The sequence below is a fragment of the Alternaria burnsii genome (assembly GCF_013036055.1).
Source record: "Alternaria burnsii strain CBS107.38 chromosome Unknown 744, whole genome shotgun sequence".
Classification (NCBI taxonomy): Eukaryota; Fungi; Ascomycota; class Dothideomycetes; order Pleosporales; family Pleosporaceae; genus Alternaria; species Alternaria burnsii.
In genome coordinates this window covers 499,901-513,052 of record NW_024066119.1, presented here as the reverse complement: position 1 = coordinate 513,052, position 13,152 = coordinate 499,901, and the positions used below count along the sequence as shown (strand labels likewise).

At 51.0% G+C, this 13,152-nt stretch overlaps 6 protein-coding genes across 6 annotated transcripts; 2 read left to right on the top strand and 4 right to left on the bottom strand.

Moving 5' to 3' along the window:
- Nucleotides 1–191: 191 nt before the first annotated feature.
- On the bottom strand, nt 192–532 carry GT037_008634 (uncharacterized protein; the record flags this gene model as incomplete). Its single annotated transcript, XM_038933681.1, has 2 exons — nt 192–238; nt 337–532. The coding sequence occupies 2 exons, from the start codon at nt 530–532 to the stop codon at nt 192–194; spliced, it is 243 nt and encodes an 80-aa protein (XP_038783646.1).
- A 318-nt stretch (nt 533–850) lies between these two features.
- GT037_008633 (dolichyl-diphosphooligosaccharide-protein glycosyltransferase) lies at nt 851–2,485 on the top strand (the record flags this gene model as incomplete). Its single annotated transcript, XM_038933680.1, has 3 exons — nt 851–995; nt 1,185–2,017; nt 2,066–2,485. The coding sequence occupies 3 exons, from the start codon at nt 851–853 to the stop codon at nt 2,483–2,485; spliced, it is 1,398 nt and encodes a 465-aa protein (XP_038783645.1).
- Nucleotides 2,486–2,708: 223 nt separating this feature from the next.
- GT037_008632 (uncharacterized protein) lies at nt 2,709–5,307 on the bottom strand (the record flags this gene model as incomplete). The annotated part of the gene is made up of 5 exons (XM_038933679.1): nt 2,709–2,861; nt 2,922–3,655; nt 3,716–3,825; nt 4,132–5,057; nt 5,128–5,307. 5 exons carry the CDS (start codon nt 5,305–5,307, stop codon nt 2,709–2,711), a joined length of 2,103 nt encoding a protein of 700 aa, XP_038783644.1.
- Nucleotides 5,308–6,072: 765 nt separating this feature from the next.
- On the top strand, nt 6,073–6,520 carry GT037_008631 (uncharacterized protein; the record flags this gene model as incomplete). Its single annotated transcript, XM_038933678.1, has 4 exons — nt 6,073–6,089; nt 6,147–6,172; nt 6,239–6,279; nt 6,371–6,520. The coding sequence occupies 4 exons, from the start codon at nt 6,073–6,075 to the stop codon at nt 6,518–6,520; spliced, it is 234 nt and encodes a 77-aa protein (XP_038783643.1).
- Nucleotides 6,521–7,815: 1,295 nt separating this feature from the next.
- GT037_008630 (uncharacterized protein) lies at nt 7,816–8,677 on the bottom strand (the record flags this gene model as incomplete). Its single annotated transcript, XM_038933677.1, has 2 exons — nt 7,816–8,458; nt 8,514–8,677. The coding sequence occupies 2 exons, from the start codon at nt 8,675–8,677 to the stop codon at nt 7,816–7,818; spliced, it is 807 nt and encodes a 268-aa protein (XP_038783642.1).
- A 1,805-nt stretch (nt 8,678–10,482) lies between these two features.
- GT037_008629 (uncharacterized protein) lies at nt 10,483–12,959 on the bottom strand (the record flags this gene model as incomplete). The annotated part of the gene is made up of 4 exons (XM_038933676.1): nt 10,483–10,589; nt 10,666–11,742; nt 11,801–11,904; nt 12,133–12,959. 4 exons carry the CDS (start codon nt 12,957–12,959, stop codon nt 10,483–10,485), a joined length of 2,115 nt encoding a protein of 704 aa, XP_038783641.1.
- Nucleotides 12,960–13,152: the final 193 nt, after the last annotated feature.

The window sequence follows — 13,152 nt, the reverse complement described above, 5'->3', positions numbered from 1 at the left end:
CCTGGACGTTGTGCGGTCAGACGAAAGTACGATCTGGGTTCCCATATCGGCGTCAAACGGACTTTAGAGAAAATGAAATTGTGCTTTGTACACTGTTCTGATTCTATTACATGCCTCACGTCTGAATCTGGCCTTTGGTGACCGAGGTATAATTTCATGCATCTTCTCTTAGCCGCCTCCGCTACTGTCCTCTATTCGTCGTCGAAACCTGTCGGCCTTGGTCGTGGTCCCTTTGGTACTGTTCCAAGTCAGCAAATCGTGTCCCTGCCCAAGCTTGCCTAGTCTCCCAATTCCCATCGTCCTCCACAATCGACACTTGCTATTCTCGCCACGTACCTGGGTATGTCATGGGGATCTTAGGGATCGGCTCCTCGCCCATATATCTCCGAATCGGGGGAACGGTAACGACGAGTGCGGGTCCTGCGCAACCGACCATGATGGAGTAGAAGTATGCTGGCTTGTTGATAGAGGCCCACTTCATGTATCGCAGCGGCTGCTGGAAGAAGCGAGGGGAGGGGCCAGCACCGGACATGATGGCTGTGTTGCTGTTGCTATGTGAGCGCGTGGGTTCGGCGGGCAGTGCACGTGGGCGCGTACGTAGATGACTCGTTTTGGCGCGGTCTTGGGTCCGGTAGTGAAAAGGCTCAATGCCTCGGTCTGGTGTCGCAATCGCAAGTTGACGGCGTGAGTAGATGTCGTGAGGTCGCTGCTCGTAGCTCACCACCTCCACTCCAATCGGCGTGCAGCGATTTTCCGGGACCGATGGTCTTGGCAAAAGCATACGTATCGCTCCCGTTACAGCTCCCTCCACGCGGCGCAACTCGACAAGTCCACTTCGAACAGCCACAAGATGAGGTGGTTACTTTCTATTACTGTCGCCTTCCTGTGGTCGGTGGTGGTGCAGGCCAAGAGTTTCACAGGCAACCGCTTGCTGGTTGTGCTAGAAGAGCAGGCGGAGAGGGAGAAGTACAGTGTGTTCCTTGAGGACTTGACGTGTAAGTCGATTGACTATTTCAATTCCCTTTCAGGACACTGTCATGTCTCCGGTTGGCTCAAGATGGCATCCAAATACGGGGTATCGGTAACGATGCGGATCAATTGAACATGCAACTTGGCCTTGCGCCGCAGATGATGCTCGATTGAACCTCATCGCAGTGAGGACCAGTGCTGACAAGTACGTACAGCCCGAGGATTTACCACGTCTGTAGAATCGCCCAAAGAGAGCAAGCTGTCGTTACTGAAGCACGGCGAACGAGCATACGACCATGTCCTCCTCCTGCCTGGCAAGTCCAAAGGCCTCGGCCCTGCCCTCACAGCAAACAACTTCCTGGAATTCATGAAGAAGGATGGAAACATCCTCGTCGCCCTCTCGAGCGAACACGCTACACCTACGGCCGTCCAGGCTATGCTCGCCGAACTTGACATCAACATCCCAGCCGACAAGGGCGCATTGGTCGTCGACCATTTCAACTATGATTCGTCATCCGCACAGGAACAGCACGACGTACTGCTCCTTCCGTTCCCTAACGCGCTCAAGCCGAATGTAAAGAACTACTTCGCTGGCGAGGGCTACATTGCTGTGCCACGCGCCGTCGGTCAAGCTCTTGGAAACGAGTCACCACTCACGTCGCCTGTCCTACGCGCCCCAGCCACCGCCTACAGCTACAATCCCAAGGACGAGGCCGATGGCGTTGAAGATCCTTTTGCGGTTGGCGGACAACTGAACCTCGTCTCCGCTATGCAAGCGAACAACGCTGCGCGCCTGGCTGTTATCGGTTCAGCCGAGATGCTTCAGAACAAGTGGTTTGCAGAGAAGGTCAAACTGGGCGACAAGGCTGTTACCACTGGTAACCGCGATTTTGCGCAGAAGCTTTCTGCTTGGACATTCAAGGAGATGGGCGTCTTGAAGGTTGGCAAGCTCCTCCACTACCAGGACGAGGGTGCGAGCAAGAAGTTGAACACCAGCGTCGCAATCCCCGAGAACAACCCCACCATCTACCGCATCAAGTCCGACGTCGTAAGTTCATGTCAATCGTTATTACATAGCTTTTGCTAAACTGCACAGCACTTCCAAGTCGAGATCTCCGAGTACACCAACGACCACCTCGCTCCTTTCGTCCCCTCCCCCAAAGACAACATCCAGCTTGAGTTCAGCATGCTTTCTCCCTTCCAGCGCCTGAACCTCTCCCCAATCGCACAAACCGCGAACGCAACCATTTTCGGCGTCGCATTCAGGACACCTGACCAGCACGGAATTTTCAACTTCCGCGTCAACTACCGCCGCCCCTTCGTCACCAACATCGACGAGAAGAGGCAGGTGACCGTCAGGCACTTTGCGCATGACGAATACCCAAGGAGTTTCGAGATCAGCGGTGCGTGGGTCTGGATCGGAGGCATCTGGGTCACCGTGTTGGGTTGGTTGGCCTTTGTTGCCGTCTGGCTGTACAGTGCGCCTAGCGAGAAGAGCGCAAAGAAGACGCAGTAGAATGGCGGACTCTGAAAAGAGAAATTAGGTGAGCCATGTACGGGTAGACGATATGCTCCGTCGGCGATGTGTGGTATGTACATTATGGATAATGGGCATTGGAATGACCCAAAAATTTAGATGCGAATGGAACATGAAATATTACCACATGTGTTTCTTCTTGTGCATTGTTGTCGTCTTTGCCTTACAAGCATCATTCAACGTTATTCTTGTTGCCTTGCTTTCACAACTTGCTCTGCGCCTCTAACACTCTCGGATGCGATACCTTCCCAGGCTTTAATTTACCCCAGCCATCCTCGTACCCTTCTTCCACGTCCGGATAAGGTCCTAGCGGCGTGATACTCAGCGGATTGATGTCCTTGTGACTCTTGGTGTACTACAAATGTGCAATCCATGTCAGCCATCACCCACTACTGAGCTTCACAACCAAACTTACATTCTCCTTTATATGCTTAAAGTCTGTACTTTCCCTGAAACCCTCCACGTTGTGATATAAGTTTTTCAGCCAGTTGTTGAGCACAGGGTAATCATGTCGTATCGACCCCAAGTTGGTTTTGAAGTGCTGCGAGTAAACAGTGTCGAAGCGAACTATCGTCGGATAAGCCAGGATATCGAGTTCAGTGAGCTTGGTACCAAGGATATACGGGCCGCCATTACTGTGTACTAGTTCTTCTAGCCGGTTCAGTGCCGCGAACAGAGGAATAACGCCTTTCTCGTAGCCCTCTTGGTTCGGTGCGAAACCAGCTTTGTAGACTCCGGCGCAAATCAAGGACTGGAGCCAGGGGCTTATCTCGTCAATCTTCTGGCGGAGTTCTTGAGGGTAGAAATCCACTTCTGCCTCAATACTGTTCTCTTGCACAGAGTTGAACGCACTAGGCAGCCATTTCAACATTTCAGCACTTTCGTTGTTTACAATCCGATTACTCTTCTTGTCCCAAAGGAGAGGAACGCTGTATTTTCCTTTGTAGGCTGGATCGTCGCGAAAGTAGAGCTGGTGCATGAACTGGCTGTTGAAGAGGTGGTCGGGTGTTGCATTGGGGTAAGTAGCATCGAAACGCCAGCCTGGTTCACCTTTCGGATAAGGGCGCACAATGGAAACAGGGAGGTAGGTCTGGAGGTGCTTGAGATGTCGGACCAAGTTTGGACGGTGGGCAAAAGGACAGAAGAGGCCTGAGAATACTTCAGCATACTTGCCTTACTGACGCGGTATGCATTGCTAGTTCGGCTTACCAATATAGAGATGGTATCTGTCTTTCTCTGGTGGGAATTCTCCACCCTCTTTTATGACACCATGCCAGCCATCGTCGGTTCCGTAGTTGTGGATTTCTTTACCCGACATTCTACAGCAACGAGATCAATCGATGAACTTTGAATCGAGGAAAGACGGGTAGTGGCTATCAGAGAAAAGGGGATTAAACAAAGAGAGTCTCCAGCCGTTTGTCTACGAATTGTTATGCTTGTTGTTATATGCTATGAAGCTGGTGCTTAACTATGGCACGTCCATAGTGGTCATGGTGGGGTAATCTGACGCCACACTCAATAAGCTTATGCAGGGACCGCGGAACTGCTTCCGCTATTACTTTAAATTAGGAGCTTAGTTACAGCATTTTAACTCTTCGCAGAGTACACCGCAGGGCACGCCACACTTCTCAGTACTTATCCGTGCTGTGTTTGTACCGCTGGTGGGACCTGAAGCTGCCTCCCTATCCGTACTCTTGACACCATGGAGCTCCTCAGGAGGGACAGCAAGCTCAGGTTGGAGCGTTGCTGAGTGAATGCCATATGCATGTAGACATTGAGAAAAGACCTTGGCCTTCTTCATGAAACTCGCGATATCCGGGTCAGTGACCACGATATGAGCAGACGCCACAGCCTTCTTCTGGTCCAGGCGCCAGACGTGGAGTTCGTGCACACTCAGCACACCAGGTATGGCCTCCAGGTCGTGCTTGACGTCCTCAATCTTGACGCCCAAAGGAGCAGATTGGAGCAATATCTTACCACTGCGTTTTGTGAGGGGAACGGCGGTGAGCAGAATCATGATGGCGATCCACATGCTAACTGCTGGATCGATGTAGAAACGGTTGGGTGATTTGACAACCCAAATAATCACTGCTGAGATGATAACACCAATGTTGTTGATCGCGTCGCCAATAACATGAATGAGAACACCAAGGATACCCAGATCCATGCCATGCCTTTTTGGCGTCGCGGTCAAATGCAAGTGGTTCTCATGTGTGGGTGTAGTTGATATGCTCTCTTCGTCGCCGTTACCCGCAGAGCCATGGTCGTGATCATGCTCATGCAGGAACAACGCGCTGACGATATTGAGAAACAATCCTACGCATCCTATAATCAACACTAGCTTGGGATTTTGGACTCGCTCAATGGAGATGAAGCGTTCGATCGATTGGAGAGCAATGCTGATTCCCAAGGCAAATAAAAAAGAGCCGTTGAAGAAGGCACCGAGAAGTGAAGCCCGCGCCCAGCCGAAGGATAGATCCGGAGGCGAGGTCTTGCGGTCCGTCACCTGAACGGCCACTAAGGCTACGATGAAGCCGATAAGGTCATTCAGCTACGATAGGTGTTAGTGCTTGGTTGCAAGGAAAGTGTAACGCGGGTATATGAAGTGACGCAAGACGCACATAGTGGAATGCATCAGCAACGAGAGCCAATGATTTGGTGTAGAAGCCCACAGATATTTCAGCCGCGAAGAAGCAGAAGGATATGGCTATGACAGCTCTAAGACGGGTCTTTCGGTGGACTTGGAAGCGACTATGCTTGTGGTCACGTGCCGACTCGTCGTTGTTGTGGCTATGAGCCATGACGTTGAGGATGGAATGACAGCGTAGGTGATAGGAGGTATTCGGGAAAGAAGTTACGATAAAGAAGGCAGGACTAGGACTAGAGGACGAGGGTAATACCGAGCACCTGGCTGGATCGCGAACGAAAGGTTGTGCGATGCTCAAGGAAAAGAACGGAAGACGTGGGACCTTGGGACGGAAAGCCGACACAGTGAAGAAGAATAGTACATAGATCTTACGAAATATACTACCTATGTTGCTGGGTCTTTCAGACATATGTACTGCACAGGCGAGACAGGACGTGCTACCTGTTCGCAACACCCAACGTTCATGGTGACTATCTGGATAGTCACCATTTTCGGCTGCTGGTTTTGCAGGGCACAACACTCCACAGCACGCGTCTGTTGCCGAAACACGAAGCGTGTGACGAGTTTTCACGCGTCACAAAGCGTAGCTTCGCAATTCGCTGCCACCGAATCACATCAGCGTGGACACGCTCTGAATCAATTGACGCGAGCGACAATGGTTCCATCGCTGGGTTGTTGTTGAGAAGAACTTAGTGGCGTGGAAGATTCATTCACATGATTGCGCGGAAAGCTAACCCTTTATCGCTTAACGCCGGAGATGCCAACACCGCCTTTCCAACCAACGGCCTGGACCCTCCCCGCTGCCGCAAATAATCTCTCAGGACCGTCAGCCTTCACTTAAGTAAATCAAAAACTTTGATCGCTTTCGACATACACATATCCGCTCACACTCAGCAACTGATTACCAGCAAACTACAAGATGGGTAACGGAGCCAAGTAAGCAATTCCACATGTGCCTTCATGCGCGCGAACATTTGCTAACATTCTTGCCAGAGCACAGCAGAAACGCGACAGGAAGGGTTAGCATTCTAGTATGTGCCAACGACATGTGAGACAGACACTAATTTTGTGCTCCAAAACTGCAGGCGATGCCGGCCCAAAGGAGGCAAAGAGCCAACTGAAAGCCGTATGTAACCCCACCTGCTTGCGCGATCTTGCAACTTTGCGACTTCACATTTGACCGACGGTTACAAGTCAAGTTGCTAACGTAACGCTAGAACGCTGCTGCCCAGACAATCAAGTGCAAGACCTGCTTCCAGACCTTCCAGGGCACTACGAGCCGTAAGATGCTTACCGACCACGCAACCAACAAGCACAGCAAGGATTTTGCTGTCTGCTTCAACGAAGACGAGGGTGTTGTAAAATAAGTCATCCAACCTTCGAGCGAACGAGCGGATCAACGAGCGAAGAAGGATAACGGCCGATGCGACGAAGTTTGCTATTTACATGAGCATGAGATACCACGAGCGAGGAGTGAGGAGTTGGCAACGGGGATGGCGATTCAGGGCGAGTTGATAGTACATGATACACAGGCGTAGATGAGTGATATATCGACGATCCGACTCTGGGATACTCACATACTTGTACCGCTCATGTTCATTTATGAGGCGTGATCATCTATTCTGCGGACTAACAAAAGTGCAATCTAGTACTGAACACGTCAAAACCCACGAGCCTAGAAATACATCTTCCGAATTAGTTGGAAGTTGTTTTACACCTATTGGCAAAAGCCCGTAATGTGCATCTTCAACCTGCGACTATTGATTACAGGCGCACATTCACTGGACCACTACAGTAGACTGGAAGACAATCGTCAATTGTAGCAAAACGGGGATTCAATGCCCCCACTTTCTAAGTGCCTGTTCTGGTATATTAAGTGCCATGCCCTCAAGTCTGGCAGAGTCTAGCCCTCAAAACCAACCCCGCTTTCACCCCACCAACGCACTCTACTCTTGGACAAGATTTTCAAGACGCAGCGACACCTTGGATTTCACCTTTTCAATGTGGTCAGGCAGTTGCCGTGACTGGTATGGCTACAGAGTACTTAAATAGCTTGACAGAAAATCCTTCCAACAAATCCCACAACCGTCTCCTTAGCTCAATTGGGAGAGCGCCAGACTGAAGTCTCAGTCACTAAATCTGGAGGTATCGTGTTCGATCCACGAAGGGGACAACGTGCCTGAGCTTGCTCGGGATTCTTCGAACCATTCTTTTTGCACGTTTGTGCTCTGGCAAACGTCTTCAGCGCATTCTTTTTGTCGCTGTGGTGGTGGCGGTAGCTTCGAATGAGCATCAAGGATGATTCTTCTTGTGAATGTGTCATAAGAAGTACGCATAGAATGACGTGCAGATCGTGTAAATTCTCTCTCTTTTGTGTGAAATGCTGTTGTGCTTGGTCGCAAACATGAAAAGGTGAACATGCCCTAGCAGATAAGATTGAACGAGCCTCTATGGCCGAATAGACGCGTCTCTCAAATCTGCGGCTTTCTCTTTTTGAGCACCTGAATGTCGTATGAGTTGGATCCGGTGACGCAGGCCGGCCAACTGCTTCTCGACTTCTCCAAGGGCTTTGCTGTGCGCTCCTTCTCTAGAAAGATGTAATCCTCCATACAAGAACCGAGATTATACTACCGCTTGTGGGTTGTACGCCCTGTCATGAACCTCAAATCGCCAACCGGTTGTTGTCGGTCCATCCTACCCACACCCCACCAACCTCCTTTGCGATGTCTTCCGCAGTCCTGCCATTCGCATCCCTCAAACTCCGAATGTCGACCTTGTCCTCTGTAAGCCCCCTCATGATGCCCATAGCTTCTGCCTCCTGGAAAACCTGCGTGGGGAAGTCCAACAACGGGTAGTTACTCGCGAGAAGCAGTAACAACCAAGCCACTTCCCTACTCTGCGCATGTACCGCCGCATGTAGACCCGACTGCATATCCCCAATCGGATCTTGATACCTCAACATCCTATCGATACCCACCTCCTTCTCTGCATTGTCTGTGGTGCTCATTTCGACGTCGCCCTCTTCATCCTCATCGTCGTCTTCCGAATCGTCAAGCAGTAGATCGACCACAGCTTTGTAGTCGCCTTCGCGACAGAACTCAAGGAATGCGCGGGCTTTCCTGTCTTCGGGATAGGCTTTTAGGTATGACTCTTCGGTAAGAAGGGGTAAGATATCGAGGTTCTCTTGAATTCCGCCTTCGTTGTTGAGTCTGCAGAGAACCTTTTGCGTGCCGTCGCCTGTGGTGGAGATTTCTTTGCCGCAGTGTGGACACGAGGTTATTTCGTAGGCGGAGAGAAGACAATCCCTATGCAATGCGCGTCAGTGGCAGCACACCATCGACTGATAGGAAAGCTGCATACCAGTGGAAGTGGCATCCACAGGTTAATTGGACGTCATCGGGGTATGTTTCTGGTGCCGCCGCAGGGCCTTTGCCAGATGATGACGCTCCACCCTCATATTCTTCGTCCTCGTCGCGCTCGATTTCTACTTCCAAGGGCTTTTCGCAAATTACACAGACTGACATATTGGCGATTTTGGGAAAATGAATTTGGTAGTGAAGTGTTGTGAAATGCTCGGCGGGGCAGCAGCGGGGTTTGTACTTTTTTTGTCGCTAAAACGGGACGACGTTCACGCGTCACGCGTCTCAGTTTACACAGACGTCATCAATCTCGCGATAACATCAGCGACATTCTCATTCCTGAACTCTATCATATCTACCGGTGCTCAATTATACGTTATCGTAGCCTTTGATAACTTGGGTTTGTCCACAGTATGGGAACACGCGCAAGCGCGATTCTCTCCGACCCTGATGTCTTCGATCCTCCTTCACCAACACGACTTCTAATTGCATCTCGCACAACCCTTAAGCCGTTGCTGAAACGTGCGCCAATCTCGTGAGCTGTTGATCGCGCTGTCGCAGGATCGGAACGGACTCGTGTTACTCGTTCCCTAGGCCGGTCGGGCAGAGTCTCTTCATCATGTCCACTACTCCGTCCTGGGAATCTTCCGGGTCTTTGCCGGTCCTTTGTCTTCTCCACTTGCTTAAAGTAACTTTCGTAGAGCTGACCCCAATCCACTAGTATGACCCCGTCTTGAACGCTCCAATACCGGATCGCCTCGCTCGACACCCCAAGTGTCCAGTGACGTCCAACACTCATTGTCACGTTGCATCGAGAACGCGGCGCGGCGAAGATTTGCGCCCACCCATATGCAAGACTGAGCCCGTAGCAGCCTCTGCGGTCCTCGTCCTGCCAAAAACCAGAGATGGGTGCTTCTTGCCCGACCGAAAAAACTGCAATGGACGGGTCCTCGACCAAGAATCGGTTGAATTGTAGTCGAAAAGTATCATGTCGAGAACCAAGGTTCGAGTTCACAACCGTGTGAGGCAGATGACACATTGGACTTCCATATGATGTTGCCGTTCCTGATCCGCAAGCATTGGAGGTTTGTGACGGGGTTGATTCCGTGGTGCGTCGGCACATGTTGCAGAAATGATCTGGAAATTCGTGGTCGGCTCCATTAGAGCTGAAAGTCTTCAAGAATGAATGGCAGAGCATGCTGAAACTGGATGCGAAAGTTCGCATAAGAGAGGCGATGTTGGCTTTGAAGATGGCCAACACGCCATAAATCTCGATGCAGTGCAGATAATGCCATGCAGGTTTTGCTTCTTCCAGCGGGCGACCAAACTCTCCTTAAAACACAACAATTACGATACCTTGTTTAGGTGCCACTCCCAGGTACGTGCCCGACTACTCCTCACCGTACCATGGTAACAGATCTCGTGGTCCTCCTCTTCGGTCGCCCTCCGCGGACTAAGGCAGGGCCTCTCGAGGCCGGCAAGTAAGGAAAAGCCGCATGCATGTTTTCTTTTTGGAATATTCGGTCATACCAGAGCTAGCGTGGACATACCCTCTCCAAAGAAAACGAGCTTCAACACACCGTTATCTCGTAACTGATTACTATTCACTAGACCAAAAAAGCATTGGAGTTGTGTATGGACCGACAATGTTCGTGCGCATAAGGATCGCACAGATTGTAACAATCGCTCGCAAACTCCCTTCAACAACGCATGATACCAAGAGTTCCCACACCACTTCTCTGATCCCTCAATCTGCTTGGCAGAGTTAGCTGCCTTCTTGACCGCCATGTAAAACTTTACATTGCCATGCCCGATCCAGTCGAGTGCGGCCCTTTGACCATACCAATGTCCTGTGTGCCTGCAGTACTCTTGTTGACCTTGGAGTCGGTTGTTGTTCTTTGTCAACAAGTTTAGGTGGGGTTTGTAGCTTCTCGCGAGTTGTCTGGCTGCCTCCCGTAATCCGCAGCAGTCTATCGCCGACCACTTGCAATTGGATGTCGTTGGTGGCGGAATGAGATGGACCTGACTTCCTGGACACCAGGGCTCCGCGCATCAGAGGCAAGTTGGGTTGCAATACCTGGAACACACACGAGGTTAGCATCATCATTCCTCACACTAGTTGAACTAGTCTGACGTGGCCGTGTTAGACTTACCGTTCCATTCCTCGTTCACTCTCTTATCTTCTTCGGCCATTTCTTCAATGCTCTGAATGCTTCTCATCTGGGGTTGTTGCCTCTTCTCCAGTTCCATCCTCGCAGCCATCTGCTCCATTATCGCTCTCTCGGCATCCAAGCGTCGTATACTGTCTTTGTTACGCAGCAGAAGCCGCTCTGAGGCTGTCTTCCAGATGGCCTTCGAGCCTCCAGCGCGGTGCTGAAGAGGCTTGTCCCAGTCGTGCTTCCAATCTCGAATCGCCTCCTTGTCTTTTGTAGATATGGTGGTTATAGAATGGCCTGACGGTCGGTAGTAAGTCCGGACATCGTTTGTCGGTTTGGGCTGGACAGGCACTGCGGCCGGTTTTCCCAGCCCAGAAGGACAGTATGGCTTTTGGGCTTGATGTTTGCGAGCGTTTAGGGGTCGAATGGTCACGTTTACTGCAGAGTCATATCTGTCAGAGGGAGGTTGAGGCAATTCTCGTCTCAAAACCCGCTGGATCTCAAATGACTCTCGCCATGTCAGGACGGTGGGGGGACCCTGGAGCTGGAACCGCTCGTTTGCCACATGGGTCTGTGGCTCGCTGAGAGGTTGCTTGGATACCTTTCCGGCAAACCTTGGTGTCTGAATATCATGTCGTCCTGCCACAAGCGAGCTTACGCTCGGGTTTACTATTCGAATCGTCTCGTCAACCGGATGGTCTTGCAGCGTGTCTACTCTGAGTCTTCCTGGCGAAGGCAAAGCCCGTTTAGGGTGTGCATCCCATGTCCTGGAGCCCCTATTGATCTCGTTCTTCGGAGGTTGTTCTCTTCGACCGATGAGCCCATTGCGTTGCGTGTGCTGGAATTCGATGTGGTGTACAGGTGATGGAAGTATTTTCTCCATATCTATATAACTAGCAGATTTGTACTTGCGATGCGGATGGTGGATTCGCATACAGCCGCCGAGTTTCCTCGCCCAGCGACGAAGCCGAGTTTCGCGCTTATCCACGGCCATGGTTGAGGTAAAGGCTGACAATACTGACTCGCAAGGTCGTCTTAGGTAAGGTGTTGGTTCGAAATTGTAAAACGTGGCCGCTTGTGAGAATATTCGTGGAAGATGCTCTCGAGGCAAATAAACGGCTCAATCATCAACCAACGTTCTCATAGCAACACTGTCCTGATCCGCTCTGCAGGAGGGGCCGATAATGATGTTTCTGCGCTGCCTTGTCCAACTGGGTCTCTGGAGAACGCTGACGCCTGTTGCGACGAGCCGTGGGTTGGTTACACGGAACGGGGCAGGAGTACCATGTTCCTGATCATCTAGCCAGCCAGATCCCCTCTCAACCACTCCAGCACTCAATCACTTGGTGTTTAGAAGCTATAGTCAAGTAAATAGACCAAGAAGTGCTTGAGCTCTTATACATGGTCGCGTAATCGGATCGTCGTTGTGCTGGTTAGTCTCGCATGAATCGATCCGGCAAGCACATATCTATCAGTCCATCCAGGAATGCCCAAAAGCTCTTGACCACTTTCACCGTTTCCCAGATGATGCAGAAAACAAACAGGGCGACGGCCATGACGACCGTGATGACCACACCCACCACAATGAAGCCCAGCACATGCACAACAGATGAAAGGCCTGCTGCGATATGCCAAGTCTTTGATTTCCTCCCCAGTCGAGCAAAATAGAATACCAGAAAGTCATACCGGCGCTCTTGTAGATCCTTGGGCAGACATTCCATGCGTCTCTGCCATTCCATAGCAGTCATCGCAACCTCATCGCTGCCATTACCAATAGACACATAGATCTTTTGCTCTGCCCTCACAACCGTGCTGCACAGTTCCCCAAAGGCCAGCTTGGCGAGCAAAGCTTGGTCGCTGATACACTGTATGCGCAGCTTCCTTGCGTCGCCAAACAGTGAAGCGATGGTCCTCGTTGTGGCATCCAAGGGGGAGCGTCCAAGGCTGCACCAAAAACAGCACCAAGAAAAGCGGACCTGCTCTTGATAGAAGCATTTCCGTAGTAGCACCTCATTAGCGCAGCTATAGAATTGACGGGAAATAGGGCGCGCATTGAACCAGAGCTCAGATGGGGATAAGCGGTTGCAAATGTCCAGGACGATTTCGCTGGGTAGACGGTTGAACGAAGACGTCGGCGCTGTAGATTGGGTAAACCCCAGTTGCATCGCATCGTGTTCCGTCATCCGATTGTCGTTTCTAATGCGATTTGTGAACATGTTTGCGAAGCGCGTAGCAGGTGTTGGAGAGGAATCTAAAGACAACAGCCTTGCGGCATTAATACCTACCATCATATTCGGCTTCGAATGGAGATGTAAGTAGTTGCGTGAGCTTAGCTTACTGCAGCCTGTCTCTGAAGGTGGGAAGAAAGCCATTATATTGAGATCCTGCGTAAGCTGAGTGTATTGTTGGTAGGATGGTCCCGCTTATCTTACACCGATTGGTGATCCACAAATGAGTAAGGGGGCGTGAGGCTGAACGAGCTGA